A 21,623-nucleotide genomic window follows, 5' to 3' on the forward strand; every position below is an offset into this window, starting at 1 on the left:
CAGCCCCGAGAGAACAGAGCTGCGGAAACGACGCTCGGCGGGAGCAAAGGGAGCAGCGGCGGGAGCAGGCGGAGCCATGGCCTGTCCTTGCCTGCCTGAAATGCTCCTTGTGCGTTTCTGGCTCCTCCAGCAGCAGCCCCCGAGGCTCCCTCAGTCATTGGCATTGTGAGCATTCCGTGCCCCTGGGGCATCAGTGATGGGAAGGGGCTCTCTTTCAAGCGTTGTCACCCTGCAGCGCTTGCAGCGCTGCTAAATCGTGGCATTTGTTCTTCTGGATGTTTGACAGGTTACTAAAGTGAAGGGAAAGGGGCAAATCGAGTTCCGGGGTAAGGTGGGCATAAGCAAGCCCTTCAATGATATGAAACGCTCCTTGCTCCAACGGATTTATTGTTTTCCCTCCCGGATGTTCTACTCTTTCAGGAAGATGCTGAATGCACATCCATGGATGTTTGTGGACATCTGAGAATGAGAGCAAAATGTAGAGAAGTGAATTCCATCCTCCGGCGGTATTAAAAGTGCACCTGCCTTACACAGCCAGGTGAGAATTCAGCTTGCAGTGTGGCACCGAGACATTTCTGCAGAGACAGAGATTTCTTTGTCACCTCAATGCAAACACCTCTCATGCACTGACCTACTGACCTGACAGCACTCCAGGGATTAGCCCTTGTGTGCCCGTCGGTTGTGCTGCTTTGTCAGCTCCCAGCCCTGGTGCTCTCAAGGTGCAGCCGGAGCTGGGCCAGACTGTGTTCGGGGACAGTGTTAGCGCAGGTTGTGGGCTGGTTGTGAGGCGTGTTTGGGGCCGTGCGGGGCTGTGCGGTGTCGGTGCTGCGGGCTCGGGGCAGAGGAAGGAGCTGCGGAGGCGCGGGCCGGGAGCCCGGCGGGCGGAGCGGCAGCGCCCCCTGCTGGCCCCGCTCGGGTCAATGACGGTGCCGGTGTCGATGGTGGTGTCGGTCCCGGTCCCATTGGGGGATCGGTACCGATATCCATTGCCGGTGTCTGTGCCGGTCCCAGTGCCGGTGCCTGTGTTCGGTTCTGGTGGCGGCCCCGGCCCGGCAGCCCGGGACGAGCGGGTCTCGGCGGCCCCGGCGGGCGGAGCGGCAGCGCCCCCTGCTGGCCCCGCCCGGCCCCGCCCGCGGCGGTTCGTGCCCGGCCGCAGCCCCGGCTCCTCTGCCCGTGGCCCCCAGCGTGCAGTAATACACGGCCGCGTCCCCGCGCCGGGGCTCAGCGAGCCACAGCCAGCTCGAACTCCCGTCCTCCGACATCGACAGCGATCCTGCAGTGTCCGACAGTGGCTTGGAACCTCTAGCTGTGAGGGCGAGGAATTCGGGGCTTTTGCCCGGGAGCTGACGGTAGAAATGGATGTAATCGCCGCTTAGTTTCTTGGAATGTGTGCAGGTGATGTTGATGCCGGTGCCCTCGGTGGTCTCCAGGAATGGCTCCTGCTGCACTTGGGCTCTGACTGCAGCCACTGCCAGGGAGACAAAAGGATCAACTTTAACTCCTACTTTCTACCCAGCTCTGCCAATCCCCAGAACAAAGCCCGCAGAAGCAGCCAGGAACACAGAGAGATGAGGAGGATAACGGTTCCCAGAAGATGTCATGGAGATACGTAGGAATGGAAGTGTGCATTAATCGCTTGTGGGGACATGAATGTGTGAATGACAGAAGGATTAGAAGAGCCACGGGAGAACAGGAGGATGTGAGAGAAGGCGCAAAAAGACAAGGAGAGTATTAGAAGGGGGTAAGGACTGACTTTATGTGTTCTAAAGAAGGAATGTTGAATGTTTGTGCAGGTTTTGGTACAGAATAGAAGTTTGGGATGGAGAAGAGGGAGGCATGAATGGGAGAAGAGTTCTCGGTGAGAGGTCTGTGCAGAAGCCAGGCAGGGCGGCAGCCTCCAGACACCTGCGGGATCAGCCCATCCCCACGCACCGATCAGCACCACAACCAGCGCCGCCAGCCCCGCGGCCCGAGCCCGCCGCATGCCGCCGCTCCGCCGGCCGAGCCTCGCTGTGCCCCTGAGCCCCGGCTCTGCTGCGGCCGTGCCGCCTCCTCTGCGCCGCCCCAGCTCCGCCCCGCCTCTCACGGCACCGGCACAAGCAGCGACACAACGACCTTTGGCATGGCCAGGGACAAGGGACAGCTGTGTCCCATCGCACACAGCAGCGACACCGCCTGGGAAGCAGACCCACCCTGCAGACACCTGCATTGGGCGGCTGCCGGCCCCGCTCACGCTGTTTGTGAGCCTGGGCAGCTGCTGCTGCTCTGGGCTGGTCAGTGCTCGGTGTCCCTGGAACGGTCAGGACATTCCCTCCCGGTCAGGGACACACACAGACAGACCCAGAGCCGTGCTACCCCATGTGGAGCCACAGACAAATCCGTGCTTCACGTGTGTCACTGGAAACGGGGCTGCTCCGAGAGCACACAAGGCAGGGACACAAAACCAGCCCTGGGCTCTGCTGAGGACATGTGGGGCCAAGGGCAGCAGGGCTGGAGTGTGGAAGGACAAGGTCCCAGCCAAGGACAGCGGGTATTTTTCTTTCCGTAGAGATTACACAATATGGAAATGAGTCAAAATAGTCCAAAACTTTTTCCTAAGGGAAATGCTAGGATGGATGCTACAAAAACCATCAGACCATTGTAGACACATGTGGATGAAAATTCTGGTGAGCATCAGGGTGAGATCAGAGTCCCTTTCCCAAGCTCAGCCTTGCACTGACCCATCCCCTCCCTGCCCTGGGTTGTTGCACAGCTGAGGAAGCTCCCTGCACCAGGGTGTCTTGCAGAGCACAGAGGTACAAGGCAGAGTCAGAGAGCTCCACTTCCTCCAGCTGCAGGACACTGGATTTGCCCGTGGTGTTCAGCTGCATGGTGAAACGGCCGCTGCGCTTGGAGCCAGCCCCTGCTTGATAGGAGATCAGCTCTGGGGCTTGGCCTTTCCTCAGCTGGTACCACAGCAAGCCTCTAAAAGTACTGGTTTGGTATTTGCAGGTGGTGTGGAAGGGGTGTCCCTGCTTCACCAAGACTGGTCCATGTTCCTGGGTGACCGTGTCCTGCCCCGTGGTGCCTGGAAGAAAATGATGGTGAGCAGCTCCACAGGGAAGGACAATGGGAAGCAAATGGAAGTGGATGGAAAACCCTAGTGGAGAAAGCTCCTGCATTGGAGCAGAGTCCTGAGAGATTTTGGGCAGGGATTCGGAGCTCTCTGCTCTGCATCAGCAAAAGGAGAGCTGGGCTCTGTCCCTGCTCCTGCTCCATCTGCTTAAAGGACCAGGGAACAGGCTGCCATGCCTGAACGTTGTGTGCTGGAACCAGCATCCCTCCAGCTGCCTGAGGTGCCCAGCGAGGTACAGCAGAAAGGTTCATGCAGCTTTCCCCATCGCTGTCATGCCTGAAAGCTCCTGAGCACACACAAAGCTGAGCTTGGGAAGAGGGAGCCGTGGTTGTGTCCATGGCAGCGAACACGGGGAGCTGTGGCAGAGATGTGTCAGCCTGGAGGCAGAATGGAAAACCCTGATAATGTAATGGCATGAAAATCTCTGAGGTGCCCGGGGCAGATTAGAAAGAATTTGGGAATTTAGATCGAAATGGGAAGAGTGCTCGGTTGTAGGGACAGCTGAGATCTCCTGAAGCAACTGCAGGAGGATGAGAAGAGAGAGTTAGAGGCAGATGGATTGAATGTGAGAGAAATAACATAGAAAGGACTGAGGTTTCACTTCTCTCGTTTCCCTTTTCCTTTACAAACCAAGGAGCTTCTTCAGGAAACACTTCCAAAACCACAAAGAGACGCAGATTTTCCTTTTCCCTTTATTCAAGGTCTTTCCCCTTTTATTCAATGCCGTTTCCCCCATGGTCCTGATTTGGCTTTTGAGGATATCCTGGGCGGAAGAAGAAGAAGAAGAGCACGGGAGCGTTGGGGAAAAGCCAGGACTTACCCAGGAGCTGTCCCAGGAAGACGGTGAGGATGAGATATGCGAGCTGCATGCCGAGACCCAGCTGCTGAGTGACCAAGTGTTTGCTGAGCGAGGCAGAGGCAGGAAGGAGGTCCCAGCCCCGAGAGAACAGAGCTGTGGAAACGACGCTCGGCGGGAGCAAAGGGAGCAGCGGCGGGAGCAGGCGGAGCCATGACCTGTCCTTGCCTGCCTGAAATGCTCCTTGTGCGTTTCTGGCTCCTCCAGCAGCAGCCCCCGAGGCTCCCTCAGCCATTGGCATTGAGAGCATTCCGTGCCCCTGGGGCATCAGTGATGGGAAGGGGCTGTTCCTGCTCAGCTCGCAGTGGAGTCCTCAGCTCCGCAGCTGCAATGGGCAGCTCTGCTGCACACCCAGGGCTGGGTATTTAGGAGCTCAGGGGCTTCTTCCCCGCTGAGGTTTCTCACCTTTCTGAGGTGTCCTCTGCTCCCTGGGGTCACTGCTAATCTCCAGATCCTGATGGGTGTTGGAGAGCCCCATGGCTGGAGGCTGCACAGCCTCACAAGCATTCCTTGATGGGTGCTCCCTAACCCCACAAGACCCCCTCAAACCTCCATTATCCTCATGTTCCTCTTGTCCCTTCTTGTCAGTGATAAGGCTCTGCCTGAGCCAATTCACAGCCCTTTCCTAATGGCCCGTCAATTAGAAGTTGGAGAGCTCTGAGCTCTCTCTTTCTCCCTTTATCACCTACTGCCAGATTGGTGTCATTGTGTGCTTTGTTCATCACTTTGCCTTTTCCTTGTTCTTCCCTTGGAAATGAAAATGGTCCTGATGTGAGCCTTAGAGAACCAGACACTCGCCTTTCACATGCCCTGACTGTGGCCTCAGCTGAACTTGCTCAGCCCAAGCAGTTTCTGTAGATGCTGAAAGGCTCCTGTCCCCAAAGGAAATGGGGTCTCTAGAGCTTGTCTCTTAGGGGGAAACATCATGTGGAGCTCAGTCTGTCAAGTGTCTCCCTGCAACACTTGCAGCACTGCTAATTCTTGGCATTTTCTTTTACGTATATATGAGATGTTACCGGTGTGAAGGGAAGGGGATTAATCAGTTCTGGGGGACTGGTGAGAGTGATAGTGTCCTCAGGAGATTTTAAATACTCCTCTACTCCAACCGATTTATTATTTTCCCTCTCGGATGTTCTGCTCTTTCAGGAAAATGCTGAGTGCACATCCATAGATGTTTGTGGACATCTGAGAATGAGACCAAAATGTAGAGAAGTGAATTCCATCCTCCGGCGGCATTAAAAGTGCACCTGCCTTACACAGCCAGGTGAGAATTCAGCTTGCATTGTGGCACCGAGACATTTCTGCAGAGACAGAGATTTCTTTGTCACCTCAATGCAAACACCTCTCATGCACTGACCTACTGACCTGACAGCACTCCAGGGATTAGCCCTTGTGTGCCCGTCGGTTGTGCTGCTTTGTCAGCTCCCAGCCCTGGTGCTCTCAAGGTGCAGCCGGAGCTGGGCCAGACTGTGTTCGGGGACAGTGTTAGCGCAGGTTGTGGGCTGGTTGTGAGGCGTGTTTGGGGCCGTGCGGGGCTGTGCGGTGTCGGTGCTGCGGGCTCGGGGCAGAGGAAGGAGCTGCGGAGGCGCGGGCCGGGAGCCCGGCGGGCGGAGCGGCAGCGCCCCCTGCTGGCCCCGCTCGGGTCAATGACGGTGCCGGTGTCGATGGTGGTGTCGGTCCCGGTCCCATTGGGGGATCGGTACCGATGTCCATTGCCGGTGTCTGTGCCGGTCCCAGTGCCGGTGCCTGTGTTCGGTTCTGGTGGCGGCCCCGGCCCGGCAGCCCGGGACGAGCGGGGCTCGGCGGCCCCGGCGGGCGGAGCGGCAGCGCCCCCTGCTGGCCCCGCCCGGCCCCGCCCGCGGCGGTTCGTGCCCGGCCGCAGCCCCGGCTCCTCCGCCCGTGGCCCCCAGCGCGCAGTAATACACGGCCGCGTCCCCGCGCCGGGGCTCAGCGAGCCACAGCCAGCTCGAACGCCGATCTGCCGACACCGACAGCTGTCCTGCACTGCCCGGCAGCTCTTTGGTATCTTTCAGAGTGAGTGCGAGGAGTTCAGGTCCTTGGCCTGGGAGCAAACTGTACCACTGGATCCAATCACGGGGCTGGATTTTGGGATGTGAGCAGGTGATGTTGATGCCGGTGCCCTCGGTGGTGTCCAGGAAGGGCTCCTGATGTACCTGGGCTCTGACTGCAGCCACTGCCAGGGCGACAAAAGGATCAACTTTAACTCCTACTTTCTACCCACCTCTGCCAATCCCCAGAATAAAGCCCGCAAAAGCAGCCAGGAACACAGAGAGATGAGGAGGATAACGGTTCTCAGAAGATGTCATGGAGATACGTAGGAATGGAAGTGTGCATTAATCGCTTGTAGGGACATGAATGTGTGAATGACAGAAGGATTAGGAGAGCCATGGGAGAACAGGAGGATGTGAGAGAAGGCACAAAAAGACAAGGAGAGTATTAGAAGGGGGTAAGGACTGACTTTATGTGTTATAAAGAAGGAATGTTTGTGCAGGTTTTGGCACAGAATAGAAGTTTGTGAGGGATGAATGGAGAAGAGTTCTCAGTGAGAGGTCTGTGCAGAAGCCAGGCAGGGCAGCAGCCTCCGGGCACCTGCGGGATCACCCCATCCCCACGCACCGATCAGCACCGCAACCAGCGCCGGCAGCGCCGCGGCCCGAGCCCGCCGCATGCCGCCGCTCCGCCGGCCGAGCCTCGCTGTGCCCCTGAGCCCCGGCTCTGCTGCGGCCGTGCCGCCTCCTCTGCGCCGCCCCAGCTCCGCCCCGGCCGCCTCTGCCCCGGCCTCTCACGGCACCGGGACAACCAGCGACACAGGGGCCTTTGGCACGGCCAGGGACAAGGGACAGCTGTGTCCCATCGCACACAGCAGCGACACCGCCTTGGAAGCAGATCCACCCTGCAGACACCTGCATTGGGCGGCTGCCGGTCACGCTCACGCTGTTTGTGAGCCTGGGCGGCTGCTGTTGCTCTGTGCTGGTCAGTGCTCGGTGTCCCTGGCATGGTCAGGACATTCCCTCCCGGTCAGGGACACACACGGACAGCCCCAGAGCCGTGCTACCCCTTGTGGAACCACAGAAAAATCCGTGCTTCTCGTGTGTCACTGCAAACGGGGCTGCTCCGTGAGCACAGAAGGCAGGGACACAAAACCAGCCCTGGGCTCTGCTGAGGACATGTGGGGCGAAAATCAGCCGGGCTGGAGTGTGGAAGGACAATGTCCCAGCCAAGGACAGCGGGTATTTTTCTTTCCGTAGAGACTACACAATATGGAAATGAGTCAAAATAGTCCAAAATTTTTCCTAAGGGAAATGCTAGGATGGATGCTACAAAAACCATCAGACCACTGTAGACACATGTGGATGAAAATTCTGGTGAGCATCATGGTGAGATCAGAGTCCCTTTCCCAAGCTCAGCCTTGCACTCACCCCTACCCTCCCTGCCCTGGGTTGTTGCACAGCTGAGGAAGCTCCCTGCACCAGGGTGTCTTGCACAGCACAGAGGTACAAGGCAGAGTCAGAGAGCTCCACTTCCTCCAGCTGCAGGACACTGGATTTGCCCGTGGTGTTCAGCTGCGTGGTGAAACGGCCGCTGCGCTTGGGGCCAGTCCCTGCTTGATAGGAGATCATCTCTGGGGCTTGGCCATTCCTCAGCTGGTACCACACCAAGCCATTAAAATAACTGGTTTGGTATTTGCAGGTGGTGTGGAAGGGGTGTCCCTGCTTCACCAAGACTGGTCCATGTTCCTGGGTGACCGTGTCCTGCCCCGTGGTGCCTGGAAGAAAGTGATGGTGAGCAGCTCCACGGGGAAAGACAATGGGAAGTAAATGGAAGTGGATGGAAAACCTTGGTGGAGAAAGCTCCTGCATTGGAGCAGAGTCCTGAAAGATTTTGGGCAGGGATTCGGAGCTCTCTGCTCTGCATCACCCAAAGGAGAGCTGGGCTCTGTCCCTGCTCCTGCTCCATCTGCTTAAAGGACCAGGGAACAGGCTGCCATGCCTGAACGTTGTGTGCTGGAACCATCATCCCTCCAGCTGCCTGAGGTGCCCAGCGAGGTACAGCAGAAAGGTTCATGCAGCTTTCCCCATCGCTGTCATGCCTGAAAGCTCCTGAGCACACACAAAGCTGAGCTTAGGAAGAGGGAGCCCTGGTTGTGTCCATGGCAGCGAACACGGGGAGCTGTGGCAGAGCTGTGTCAGCCTGGAGGCAGAATGGAACACCCTGACAATGTAATGGCATGATAATCGGTGAGGTGCTCGGGGCAGGTTAGACAGAATGTGGGAATTTACATTTAAATGGGAAGAGTGCTCGGTTGTAGAGACAGCTGAGATCTCCTGAAGCGACTGCAGGAGGATGAGAAGAGAGAGGGAGAGGCAGATGGGTTGAAGGTGAGAGAAATAACATAGAAAGGACTGAGTTTTCTCTCTCTTCCCATTCCTTTTACAAATTGAAGAGCTTCTTCAGGAAACACTTCCAAAACCACAAAGAGACGCAGATTATTCTCAGCCTTTTCCCTTTGTTCACTTCCATTTCTCCCATGGTCCTGATTTGCTTTTTGAGGATATCGTGGGTGGAAGAAGAAGTACAGGTGTGCCTTGTAAGAAGCCAGGACTTACCCAGGAGCTCTCCCAGGAAGACGGTGAGGATGAGATATGCGAGCTGCATGCCGAGACCCAGCTGCTGAGTGACCAAGTGTTTGCTGAGCGAGGCAGAGGCAGGAAGGAGGTCCCAGCCCCGAGAGAACAGAGCTGCGGAAACGACGCTCGGCGGGAGCAAAGGGAGCAGCGGCGGGAGCAGGCGGAGCCATGACCTGTCCTTGCCTGCCTGAAATGCTCCTTGTGCGTTTCTGGCTCCTCCAGCAGCAGCCCCCGAGGCTCCCTCAGTCATTGGCATTGTGAGCATTCCGTGCCCCTGGGGCATCAGTGATGGGAAGGGGCTGTTCCTGCTCAGCTCGCAGTGGAGTCCTCAGCTCCGCAGCTGCAATGGGCTGCTCTGCTGCACACCCAGGACTGGGCATTTGGGATCTCAGGGGTTTCTTCCCTGCTGAGGTTTCTCACCGTCCTGAGGTGTCCTCAGTTCTGTGGGGTCACTGCTAATCTCCAGACCCTGATGGGTGTTGGAGAGCCCCATGTCTGGTGGCTGCACAGCCTCACAAGCATTCCTTGCTGGGTGCTCCCTAACCCCACAAGACCCCCTCAAACCTCCGTTATCCTCATGTTCCTCTTGTCCCTTCCTGTCGCTGACAAAGCTCAGCCTGAGCCAATTCACAGCCCTTTCCTAATGGTCCATCAATTAGAAGCTGGAGAGCTCTGAGCTCTCTCTTTCTCCCCTTATCACCTACTGCCAGATTGGTCTCATTGTGTGCTTTGTTCATCACTTTCCCTTTTCTTTATCCTTTCCTTGTCAAAGGAAAATGGTCCTGATGAGAGCCTTAGGGAACCAGACACTCTCACCTTTCACATGCCCTGATTGTGGCCTCAGCTGAGCTCGCTCAGCCCACGGAGTTTCTGTAGATGCTGAAAGGCTCCTGTCCCCAAAGGAAACGGTGTCTCTAGAGCATGTCTGTCGGGGGAAACATCATGTGGAGCTCAGTCTTTCAAGGGTATCCCTGCAACACTTGCAGCATTGCTGAACCCTGGTGTTTTCTTTTCAGTATGCGTGAGATATTACTGATGTGAAGGGAAAGGGACCAATGAATTTTGGGGGGACAGGTGAGTGTGACAGTGTCCTCAGGAGATTTGTAATGGTCCTCTACTCCAACGGATCTATTGTTTTCCCTCCCGGATGTTCTACTCTTTCAGGCAGATGCTGAATGCACATCCATGGAGGTCTGTGGACATCTGAGGATGAGTACAAAATGTAGAGAAGTGAATTCTACCCTAGGTGGCATTAAAAGCACGCCAGCCTTACACAGCCAGGTGAGAATGCAACTTGCATTATGGAGCAGAGAAATTTCTGCAGAGACAGAGATTTCTTTGTCACCTCAATGCAAACACCTCTCATGCACTGACCTACTGACCGGACGGCACTCCATGGATTAGCCCTTGTGTGCCCGACGGTTGTGCTGCTTTGTCAGCTCCCAGCCCTGGTGCTCTCAAGGTGCAACCGGAGCTGGGCCGGACTGTGTGTGGGGACTGTGTGAGCGCAGGTTGTGGGCGGGTTGTGCGGCCTGTTTGGGGCCGTGCGGGGCTGTGCGGTGTCGGTGCTGCGGGCTCGGGGCAGAGGAAGGAGCTGCGGAGGCGCGGGCCGGGAGCCCGGCGGGCGGAGCGGCAGCGCCCCCTGCTGGCCCCGCTCGGGTCAATGACGGTGTCGGTGTCGATGGTGTCGGTCCCGGTCCCATTGGGGGATCGGTACCGATGTCCATTGCCGGTGTCGGTGTCGGTGCCGGTCCCAGTGCCGGTGCCTGTGTTCGGTTCTGGTGGCGGCCCCGGCCCGGCAGCCCGGGACGAGCGGGGCTCGGCGGCCCCGGCGGGCGGAGCGGCAGCGCCCCCTGCTGGCCCCGCCCGGCCCCGCCCGCGGCGGTTCGTGCCCGGCCGCAGCCCCGGCTCCTCTGCCCGTGGCCCCCAGCGCGCAGTAATACACGGCCGCGTCCCCGCGCCGGGGCTCAGCGAGCCACAGCCAGCTCGAACGCCGATCAGCCGACACCGACAGCTGTCCTGAACTGCCCGGCAGCTCTTTGGTATCTTTCAGAGTGAGTGCGAGGAGTTCAGGTCCTTGGCCAGGGAGCTGGCGGTACCACTGGATCCAATAACCGGTCTGGATTTTGGTATGTGTGCAGGTGATGTTGATGCCGGTGCCCTCGGTGGTCTCCAGGAATGGCTCCTGATGTACCTGGGCTCTGACTGCATCCACTGCCGGGGAGAAAAAAGGCACAAACTTTAACTCCTACTTCCTACCCATCTCTGCCAATCCCCAGAACAAAGCCTGCAAAAGCAGCCAGGAACACAGAGAGATGAGGAGGAAAACAGTTCCCAGAATATGTCATGGAGATACGTAGGAATGGAAGTGTCAATCGCTTGTGGGGAGATGAATGTGTGAATGACAGAAGGATTAGGAGAGCCACGGGAGAACGGGAGGATGTGAGATAAGCAGAAAAAGACAAGAAGAATATTAGAAGGGGGTAAGGACTGACTTCATGTGTTATAAAGAAGGAATGTTTGTGCAGGTTTTGTCATAGAATTGAAGTTTAGGATGAAGAAGACGGAGGGATGAATGGGAGAACAGCTCTCGGGAAAAGGTCTGTGCAGAAGCCAGGCAGGACGGCAACCTCCGGGCGCCTGCGGGATCACCCCAGCCCCACGCACCGATGAGCAGCGCGGCCAGCGCCGCCAGCCCCGCGGCCCGACCCCGCCGCATGCCGCCGCTCCTGCCGAGCCTCTCTGTGCCCCTGAGCCCCAGCTCTGTGCTCTGATTGTCCCGCCTCCTCTCCTCTCCTCTCCTCTCCTCTCCTCTCCTCTCCTCTCCTCTCCTCTCCTCTCCTCTCCTCTCCTCTCCTCTCCTCTCCTCTCCTCTCCTCTCCTCTCCTCTCCTCTCCTCTCCTCTCCTCTCCTCTCCTCTCCTCTCCTCTCCTCTCCTCTCCTCTCCTCTCCTCTCCTCTCCTCTCCTCTCCTCTCCTCTCCTCTCCCTCCATCGCCCCCAGCTCCGCCTCGGGGCTGAGCCCAGCCCTGGCGCCGCTCGGGCTGTCTCAGAGTGCTCGGGCTGTGCACAGACACAGCTTGGTGTCCTGGCAAATGGACTCTCCCCCTCTTCCAGCTGGGACACCCCAGCGAGAATCAGCCGGCACAGCTCCAGCTGCAGGCTGAGGCAGCAAGAGGAGCCTGAACCAGGAGGAGATGGAGCAGCTTCCCCGAGCTGTCTCTGTGCTCAGAGGCTGGAAACAGCAGCCAGGGATTTTCTGCAGATGGCAGTGAGGATGCTGAAAGCCCCATGTTCCAGCAGCTGTTTGTTAGCTGAGTCTCCTGTTCTCCTGCAGAGAACTTCCAGAGTCTAGTCTGTATTCCTTGTTTCCTTTCCACAGGTGGTTCCAGGATTTTTTGGGAACAGCTTGGGCAACAGAGGCCAGTTCACTGCCTGTTCTCGGTTATTCAATGTGACCACCAATCTTGTGGAGAGTGTCCTCCTTCCCACTATTCACAACATTCATGGTAACATGCAACACTGATGGTCCTACTGCTGATCCCTGAGAGACCCCAGAGCTGTCTGCCAACTTGGGTTTGGATCAATGGCCACAACTCTTTGGGCCTGGTAGGCCAGACAATTTTCCACTCACCTTACCCCTCTCTTACTGATCACTTTTTTCACCAATACGGTCATAGAGGAAGGGCAGCAGAGGAGGCCACTGCAGCTGTGTCCCCCGCAGTGCTGCATAAAGGAGAGCAGTCACCTCTCTTGAGCTCCTGGCTGTCACCTCTCTTGAGCTCCTGGCAACACCTGGTGCGGTGGAGCTGGGAATACATTTGGACTTCTTTGGCACAAGGGAATTTGCACTTTCCCTTTTCAATTGCATGAGTTTCCCATCAGCACATTTCTCCTGTTTGCTGAGGTCCCTCTGGATGCTGGCCTGACTCTCTCTGATGCATAAACCTCTCTTCCCAGTTTGGTGCTGTCTGCAAACCTGCTGAGGGTCCACTCTGTCCTATCAACCACATCACCAGGGAAGTTGATAAACAGGACTCATCAAGTCCTGACCATTTGGATGCACCACCAGTCACTGGTGTCCAACTTTATTTTGTGCAGCTGATCACTGATCCCTGGGCCTGGCCAGTAAGTTTTCATTCTACCTCACTGTCTGCTCACCCAACATCAGCTTCTCTGTGAGGCTCCTACAGGAGTCCACACAAAATGTGGCTTTGCTCACATCCAGGTAGAGAAGACCCACCATTCTTTCTTCCTCACCATTCTGTCACATCACCACAGCACTTTGTCAAGAAGATCAGGCATAACTTCCTCTTGGTGAAGTCACACTGACCTGTCCCTGGTGACTTTCTCACCCCTGACATGCCTTGATTAGGAGAGCTTTCCAGGACAAGCTGCTCTATCACCTTCTAAGTGGCTAAGGTGAGGCTGGGAAGGTTGTAGCTCCCTGGGTTCTCCTTTTCCCCTTTTTGAAGACACAAGTGGCATTTGCTTTGCTCCAGTATCCAGTCACTATCCTCAGCTGAGGGTAACCAAGAGTGACCTGGCAATGATAGGAGCCAGTTCCCTTACCACATTCCAACAAAGCCTAAATATTTGCAGTTTGCTAAGGATTCACTGCCCTGATCTCCTTCCATCAGGGGTGCATGTTCCCTGATCCTGACTTTACCCCATTGTACATCTGGTGTTCCTTAAGGCTGAGGCAAAGAAGGCCTTCAGCACCTCAGCTTTTTCTCTATCCTGTGTCACTCACTCAGCAGCAGTCCTACACTTTCCTTACTCTTCCTTTTGTCACCTTTGTCCTTGGAAGCCCCTTTATTATGCCATTTACGTTCCCTTCTGACAGCCGAGTAAAACCTTCCACCTTTTCTCCCCCTTTCTGTATCCCTGGTGCATGACAGGAGAAGGCAAAGCCAGCCACCTGAATTGTCCTGGGCTCTGTGTTTGGGGGGATACAGTCAAACCCAACAACAAGGCCACTTCTTTGAGACCAAGGCCCCTGAAATCCCAATGGAGTGACCCAGACTGACATAATTTACTTTTAATGGACTCCTGCAGCGTGTGGCGTGAGTCTTGTGCTGACGCTGATGTGTTTTGATGCAGAAATGCTTGGGCCTCTCATCTTGTCATGCAAAAGATGCCTTCATTGAGGAATGTGCCAGAAATAAAGCAGGAAGTGAAAACACAGCAATTTAAGAAGCCAAACCACAGCTCACAGCATTAAATGAGATGGTTTGCATTCAAGATGAATTTGTCAGAAAATGATCACCTCCAGAAGGGATACCTCTGGCAACCTGAGTCAGTAAAGGTCCATGGTGAAAGCCAGCCCAGCTCTTTTCTCTCTCATCCCCTTCTCTTGCCTCCATCTCCTTGGGAATCAGGTCAGTCTGAAACCCTTTCTCCTTCCCTGCTTTCTCTAAAAGGACATCTCACCTCAATGGACCACCCAGCTGATTCCAGTGGTCTTCTATGATGGTTCTGTTCCATCTCTTTCTCTCCTCAGCTGGACAGAAGAGAGAAAATACAAGAGGCTTCTGGGTCAAGATAAGGACAGGAAAGATCACTCATCAATCACCCTCATGGGAAAACCCATCTCAGATAGGGGAAATTAATTTGATTTATTGCAATCCAGTCAGTGTAGGGTAATGAGAAATAAACCTAAATGAGAAATAAACCTAAAATCTAAAACCACCTTCCCCTCCACTGCTCCCCCGTTCTTCAGCTCAACTTCACTGCTAATTTTCTCCTCTCCAAATGATAGGGATTTGGAGTTGTGGTCAGTTCAACATGTCTCTGTGGCTCTTTTGTCCTTAGGAGAAGAAACTCTCACATACTTGCCCTATGCCCCATGGGAGACAGTACCCCCAAAACTTCTCCAATGTGAGTTTTCCACGTGGGCTACAGTTCTTCACAAGTCCTGCTTGCAAACCTGTGCTAGCACGGGCCTGTCGCTCATATAGACACAGCTCCTGACAGGAGCCTGATCCAGCATGGGATCACCTGGAGCACCTACCTGCCCTCTTCACTGAGATCCTTCACTGAGGGTTGTTTCTCTCACCTCTTCCCTCCCCTCTCTTCTGGCTTCCACAATAGGTTTTTTTCTCCCTTCCTAAACGTGTTATTCCAGAGATGCTTCCACCATCACTGATGAGCTCAGCCTTGGTGCATAAGTCTTAAATCCATCTGGTGTTGGCTCCCCCACAACCAAAACCTTGCCATGCAGCCCAAATCCACAGGGTGCAAGGCAAACAGAGCCAGGCACTTCTCTGAGGGGCCCAGTGATGGGACCACAGGACACAAGCACAGGCTGGAACACCGGTGTGAAATATAGGAAAGTTCTTCTTAGTGTTGAGGGTGACCCAAGCACTGGCTCACATTGCCCAGATGACTTGAGGATTCTCCCACCTTGGGAGGACAACAGGAAAGCTTTAGGAGCAAGAGAATGAAACCCAACACTGCAGCCCAAATGCCTGAGATTCTGAACACAAGCAGTGGAGCAAGTTGTGAGGCATGGAGGAAAGAGACATGGCATATCATATAATTTTGCAATGATATCATGGCATATCTTTGGGTGACCAGTCAAGGTTTGAAGCCCTGGGAGCATCTACATCCCTTGCAATCAACAAAGCCACAGGCAACACCACCAGCGAGCTCCAGGCTAACTTCATTTCCCTGCATGCCCCCATCCAGCACTTGAGTGGAGGATTCTGCAGACACTGACACATTCCTGCCCTGGAAATCCTGAGGCATCTCAATCTCAGCACTCAGAAGAAGCCTCCATGAAGACATGTCTATGAATAAGCCAGGAAATGAAAAGGTGGCAACACGGAAAACAAGCACCCAGCCCATGTCATTAGCTGGGATGTTTTCCATACATCATGAGCACCTTAAGAAATTATCACTTTCATAGAAGCCACCTCTGGGCCTGGGGCAACTCAGAGTGACTATAAAAGCCAGCCTGAATTCACGCTCTCTTATCCACTTCTCCTGCCTCCTTCTTGGGATCCAGGTGAGTCCAAAGCCCTTTCCCCTGTCCTTTTCTGGAAAAGGAGATGCATGTTCCTATAGCCTGTGAGAAGTCTTAGTGCTGCTGCTGCTGAGGGGTCAGAGAATAACTAAGATGTCAAGGATTTGGCTGAGGGAGCTCTTTATTGAAGAAATATTGTGACACTTTGTAGAACTGTGTCAGGATGAGGCTGAAAACTCCTTTCTCTTCCTGCCCAGTTTCTCCCTTCTGGCTTAAGCAGGTACCATTGCAATTCTTGCAGCAGGATGATGGATTCATGGCTGATGGCTCCTCACATGTGCCTGTGTTCTGCTTCCTTCCCTTCCTTCTCTCCCAGGTGCACCTGCAGCCCCAAGCCATGTCCTGCTACCCGCGGTGCCAGCCCTGCCAGCCCTGTGGGCCCACCCCGCTGGGCAGCAGCTGCAATGAGCCCTGTGTCAGGCAGTGCCAGGACTCCACCGTGTTCATCCAGCCCTCGCCCGTGGTGGTGACCCTGCCTGGGCCCATCCTCAGCTCCTTCCCACAGAACACCGTGGTGGGATCCTCCAGCTCTGCTGCTGTTGGCAACATCCTCAGCTCTGAGGGAGTGCCCATCAATTCTGGGGGCTTTGACCTCTCCTGCATCACCAACCGCTACGGTGGCAGCAGATGCCGTCCCTGCTAAAGCCACTGGTGCAGCCCTCACGAGGAACCCCAGGAACCCAGAAGCTGATGCTGGACTGAGGACAGAGCTCCTGGCCATCAGATTCAGAGGTGCTGAGAAACCAGTGCTGCCCTTCTGAAGGAGGGCTGGTGGGGCTCTCTGAAACCATGGCCAGTGTTTGCTTTCGCTGCCTTTCTCTTCCACCTCTCTCTTGTCTTCCATACTTCTGGACTGTAAGACTTTCAGAGCCTCTCTGGGGGATCTGCTAACCCCTGCCTGCTGTAGGCCAGGCAGTTGGATATCCCCTTGGCTCTCCAGTGGCTCTCCAGTGTCTGTGCCAAAGTGGGCCCAGACTTGCTGCAGTTGCATGTGGTCTCTCACCACCACCACCAGTAGCCTCCTCTGTAAGGGAACTAATTTCCCACTTCAATGACAATAAAGCTTTCTGCATCTAACCTCAGCCTCCATGTAATCCTTTTTTGGTGTCCTTGTCTCAAGTTGCTGAGACCAAAAAGTGTCGCCATGGGTGGTAGAGGAAAAGGTGGGGACAAAAGTATTGATTATTCCCAGAGGAAGGGAGGGTGGGAAACACAGAAGTGGGGCCCATTCAGGCACTGTCCCTTGGAGATGAGGAAGACATCCCTGACTTCTCCACAGACAGCAGGGATCAGGCTCAGCCTTCCAACATTTCTGCTCAGATATGACTCCTTGGTCTCAGAGCATGTCCTGCAGATGGGGAGTACAACCCATCTTCAGGAGACTCTGTAGACTCTTCCCAGTCACTGATGGGACATCAGGCCATGCGGGGGACTTACCCCATCCCAAAGCAAAGCAGGTGTGCCAGGAAATGGCAAGAATCATCCTTCTGGAGACACAAATCCTGCAGCTAACCAATGGTGGCCCCTCTGAACTCCCCAAGTAGGACAAGCTCACAGCAGGGCCTGCATTCCTGGTCATGTGTGCATGGCTTGCTTCATTAAGCAATCACAGGTGAACCCACAGACTCCAGCACCTCCACCCCATGGCTAAACCCCACATCCATTTCCATGGGTAGGACAGATAAATAGCAGGTTATAAATAGCAGATAAATAGCTTCATGGTCAGCAAATAGGTTCAAGCTGAGAACTTTTCTCCATTAGCTGCATCTCCACCTCAAACCAAGTGCCGGTCTGTTTTCTCTCAACCACACTGAAGCCTGGGAAACAGGACTTGCAGAAAAGTCTCTGCCAAGTCCAACACCTGTGTGGTGATCCTGGACAGTGCAGACAGACTCTCTGGAGGTGAATCTAACTCAAGATGTCTAGAGGATGAGAAGTGTGTGGTCTAAGCCAGCTAACTAGTTTGTCTTGAGTGCCAGCAGAAGAAAAATAGGCGTCTGTAAGGCCTGTATTGCCTGATCTGTAAGGGATCATTTCTTGTAAGGGTTGAGCTAAGGCTTGAGGGTGCCTGTTTCTCTCAGCTGATGAATGGAGCAGAGATGAGTACCTCAATAGAAGACACCTTCTCTGGAGTCAGGGGAAATCAATTTTCCTCTACTAATGTCTTGTCTGATTTTGAACTCAGATCTTAGTTCTTCAGTTAAAGCTGAAGACAGAGGCCTTAACTGCATTTAAAGGCTCGGAAATGAGGTAGGTGAGTCCTGTACCTTACTGTCTCTGTATTCATGTGCCCAGAGTTGCCTTTAGTTTTCACCCTGGAGGTTTCACGACCCCCTGAGTACCCAGCACCAAATGCTTGACCCCAGTCTCTGGGAACATGACTATTTCAGACATCCCCATACCAGCTGAGTTCCTGACAAGGAACATGACTATTTCAGACATCCCCATGCCAGCTGAGTTCCTCACAAGGTTCTCATACCACAGTTGCAGCTAGGAGGCAAACACCCAGCCTAGCAGCCGCTTAGGGAATTGCATTGCTGTTCTTTAATTGGCCTGCGTGAAGAGAGAGTACCATTCATCTCTGACAAGCCCATAAGGCCTCCCAGAGGTCAAATTCCCTGGAGCACACCAGAGAGAAAACAGAAAACAGTCTCCAAGGTGTGGCCATCTGGAGCTTCATTGTGTTAATGAGGTGGGTGTGGGGATGTTCTTATGCTAATGGTGCTGGCGACTCTCTGGTGCATGATCTCATTATATGAAGAGAGTTTACACTTTGTGCGTGTGCACACAGAGCTTCCTTTAGTGGAATTACAGTGGTGGCAGTGAGAGGGAAGAAGATCAGGAGTGGAAGCTGTCAGATCCTACTGGATGGAGAGGAAACCAGGTCAGGCAGTTGCCATCAGCTTGAAGTGAGTCAGCAAGGGGAGACCTGCTCGTCCACACACCTTCACCTGAATCCAGAGTTCCCCACAATAAATCTACAATAAATCTTTGCAATGCTCTCCATTAGCCAAGGGGACCATGGCTACCTTGGGAGGATGGTGCATGAAAAAATGTCATTTGGATCATTTCCACTGGCAAATCTGGTGAGTGAAGCCTGCCCAAGATGTGTACCACAGATTTCCAATGCCTTGCATGTTTAAGGAGAGCTGGTTTAAGGGAGGTTTTTTTACTCTTTAAGTATATGAGATTTCTGGTTTATATTGCTGGGGAGGAAGATAGGAGAGAAAGGGAAGATTCAGGTGGTGATTTAGTGCAACTGTCTTCCACATCCACCTGAAAATATGTTCTCTCTAGAGAACTAATCAAGAATTTTCCCTTGTCTGCCAGAACAGTTCAGCAGAGCTACCTTTAATGGGATTCAACTCAGAGGATTTTGCTCTCAGTCCCTGAGTTGAGATGTCTAACACCCAGGTGCTTACTAGACTCCTGCCTTAGACCTTAGAGACAACCTGCCACTTCTTGAGAGCTTTTAGCCATGCTTTTAAGACAAAATGAGCCATGTCTCCCTCATGCTTTTTCTCTGTCTGTGAAGAAAGAAGCAAGGGGGGGTAAGCTGAGGAGCTGAGATAGGAGTATTTTATTTCAGCTTAGTCAGCAGAAATCCTTCCTCTGACTCTGAAATGGCAAAATTGCAAAGAGGTGGATCACACCCCGACTAGTGATGCTGAGAAGCAGACACCAGTGAGGGAAATGGAGGCATTTGCAAAATCTTCCTGTTCTGAGACTTAGAAAAAAGCAAATATAGGAGACCTGGCATACCAACCTGCTGCCCTGTGTGGCTGCATTTCAATCTCAATCCCTTGTAATAAACTGACATAGAAGAGGTGAGAAAATCTCTTGCAGTGTCACAGTATCATGATAGTATTTGTATTTCTCATTTGATGAAACCACATCTCAGTATTGCCTGCCTTGGAGATTACAAGTTATGTTATTGCCTTCCTATTTGTAGACAGCTTTTCCTGCCTTTTTCCTTTCTACTTGTAAGAGCTTTTTCCATAGCTGGAGTGTCTCAGCCTGGTGCCCATATTTTCCTAAGTGGGATTTTCATCTCACAGAAGTGACTTACATTCCCCATGCTGTAAAGGAGATGCACAATCTAAAAAAATACTTCTCCAGTTGTTCATTTGCTGGGGTACACCTGATTTTCAGGGTTAGATCTAGTTGTGTTTCATCAGGGGAGGATTTCTATGAAAATTTTAACATAGGAAAAGTGCCATTTTCCCATGCTGTGCACCAACTGCTTTTTTGGAGATGGTGATTTTTTTTTCACTACTTGTAGCATGCAAATTTTCACAGAAACTTTTCTTTCTTTCCAGACAGACCTCAGCACTTGGAAGGACATGGCAAATAGGACAAGTGTAAAAGAATTCATCCTTCTTGGCTTCCCAGGGACATGGCAATTCCGAGTCTCCTTTGTGGTGGTGTTTGCACTGATGTACACCCTGACAGTGATAGGTAATGCATCCATCATAGCCCTTGTGTGGAGAAGCAGCAACCTACACACCCCAATGTACTTTTTTCTGTGTAATCTCTCCTTCCTGGAGATCTGGTACACTACAGGTGTTGTTCCCAAAGCCATAGGAGTCATGCTGGGGACTAGCCAGACCATCTCCTTCAGTGTCTGCATCCTCCAGTTGTTCTTTCTTCTCTCTCTAGGCTCCACTGAGTGTTTTCTCCTGTCTGTCATGGCCTATGACCGCTACCTGGCCATTTGCTGCCCCCTGAGGTACAGCTCCCTCATGAGCAGCGTCCTCTCTGTCCAGCTGGCACTCAGCTCCTGGCTGGGAGGATTTTTGGCCATTTCCCTGCTGGCCTTTCTGACATCCAGGCTGACTTTCTGTGGGCCAGATGTCATCAATCATTTTCTATGTGATATAGATTCCTGCCTTGCCCTCTCCTGCAGCGATACGTGGCCTGTGGAGCTGGCAACCTTCCTGGTCTCCATAATTGTTGTGGTGGCCTCCTGTGTAGTCACCTTGGTGTCCTACATGTACATAATCTCCTCCATCATGAGGATCCAGTCAGGCCATGGCCGGAAAAAGGCCTTTTCCACCTGCTCTGCCCATCTCAGTGTTGTCACCATCTGGTATGGCTCCACCATGTTCCTGTACGTCAAACCATCAGCCCAGAACTCCCTGGATGTGAACAAAATCGTGAATACCTTTAACACAGTGGTAACTCCTTTGCTGAACCCCTTCATTTACACACTCAGAAACAAAGAGGTGAAGCTCGCTCTGGGACGAGCTTTCCAGAAAAAGTGAAGTGGCTTTTTTCACAGGGCATCAGTTGAACAAACAGATTCATCCCTGCCCTCCCATGACTTCTGCCCTGCAGAAGATCCCCTCTGAAGTGTAGGTCTGTGTGGGCATCCCAGGCACTGAGAAGCCACCAATGAGCTCATATCACCTTACAGCCATTTCTGGCTGGGCTGAGCCTCAGTTCTGCTCTCCCACCACTCTCTGTTCATTCTCAGGTAATTCAGAATGCCTCACAGCCCTTTAAAGTGCTGTGCTTGGAAAGGGTCACAAATAAAAACAGCTGGAGGAGTGGTACTCCCACAGGTTTCTACCCCAGTTTGCCAGGTGCTCAATTTTGTCAGGGTTTGCATGAATCTCCTAAAGAAATCCCAGGAACTTTAGGAAACATTGCTTTAGGAAGTAGACATGTTTTTCTCCATTTAGCCTGATGTTTTGTGATGTATCTATGCCACATTCTTGTTTTTTATCATATTCTATTTATCATATTTTATCATATTCTTGTAGCTATTTCATCAGAAATCATACTCTAATTCAAGATAAAATTTGGCAAGGTCTGACATCTCTACTTATAGCCATTTTTTCCTAGCATAAGACTGCAAACAAAATTTGCATAATTCCTCTTCTTTCCTCTCCTTAGTATCTGAATCTACTCTCTTATTTTTAATTAAAATTACGCAAAACTGCGTGCTTCATTCTAGATGTGTCAGGGCATTTCCA

The 21,623-nt window shown here is 53.4% G+C and overlaps 4 protein-coding genes and 3 gene segments (V, D, J or C); 2 read left to right on the plus strand and 5 right to left on the minus strand.

Moving 5' to 3' along the window:
• The window catches only part of LOC132084239 (feather keratin Cos1-2-like), a 55,730-nt gene extending 39,442 nt beyond the window's left edge, over positions 1–16,288 (plus strand). Inside the window, exon 2 of the mRNA XM_059489305.1 lies at positions 15,962–16,288. Within this exon, the coding sequence (XP_059345288.1) occupies positions 15,983–16,288 (306 nt within the window). The 5' untranslated portion in view covers positions 15,962–15,982. The remainder of the gene's footprint in view (positions 1–15,961) is intronic.
• Positions 215–1,984, minus strand: LOC132084062 (T cell receptor alpha variable 4-like). The segment is given in 4 exon segments: positions 215–290; positions 897–1,032; positions 1,121–1,468; positions 1,933–1,984. Coding segments are annotated over 4 exon segments (612 nt in total).
• On the minus strand, positions 2,083–3,984 carry LOC132084063 (T cell receptor alpha variable 1-2-like). The segment is given in 3 exon segments: positions 2,083–2,175; positions 2,772–3,067; positions 3,936–3,984. Coding segments are annotated over 3 exon segments (438 nt in total).
• LOC132084064 (immunoglobulin iota chain-like) lies at positions 4,199–6,660 on the minus strand. Its single transcript, XM_059489039.1, is given in 5 exon segments — positions 4,199–4,314; positions 5,601–5,729; positions 5,823–5,871; positions 5,873–6,165; positions 6,609–6,660. Coding segments are annotated over 5 exon segments (639 nt in total).
• Positions 6,775–8,648, minus strand: LOC132084065 (T cell receptor alpha variable 1-2-like). The segment is given in 3 exon segments: positions 6,775–6,885; positions 7,418–7,758; positions 8,600–8,648. Coding segments are annotated over 3 exon segments (501 nt in total).
• LOC132084066 (uncharacterized) lies at positions 9,995–11,339 on the minus strand. The gene is given in 4 exon segments (XM_059489040.1): positions 9,995–10,398; positions 10,492–10,540; positions 10,542–10,834; positions 11,288–11,339. Coding segments are annotated over 4 exon segments (798 nt in total).
• A 2,353-nt stretch (positions 16,289–18,641) lies between the features above and the next one.
• LOC132084201 (olfactory receptor 6F1) lies at positions 18,642–20,909 on the plus strand. Its single transcript, XM_059489256.1, has 2 exons — positions 18,642–18,731; positions 19,965–20,909. Exons 1-2 carry the CDS (start codon positions 18,642–18,644, stop codon positions 20,907–20,909), a joined length of 1,035 nt encoding a protein of 344 aa, XP_059345239.1.
• Positions 20,910–21,623: the final 714 nt, after the last annotated feature.

The sequence above is a fragment of the Ammospiza nelsoni genome, chromosome 26, assembly GCF_027579445.1.
Source record: "Ammospiza nelsoni isolate bAmmNel1 chromosome 26, bAmmNel1.pri, whole genome shotgun sequence".
NCBI classification, from domain to species: Eukaryota; Metazoa; Chordata; class Aves; order Passeriformes; family Passerellidae; genus Ammospiza; species Ammospiza nelsoni.

What these genes read in the sequence shown, in the direction of transcription:
- LOC132084201 (XM_059489256.1), top strand. Translation starts at nt 18,642, where the DNA reads ATGCTCTCCATTAGCCAAGGGGACCATGGCTACCTTGGGAGGATGGTG. An exon ending in CATTTCCACTGGCAAATCTG is followed by an intron (nt 18,732 to 19,964) that starts GTGAGTGAAGCC and finishes CTTTCTTTCCAG; the next exon opens with ACAGACCTCAGCACTTGGAA.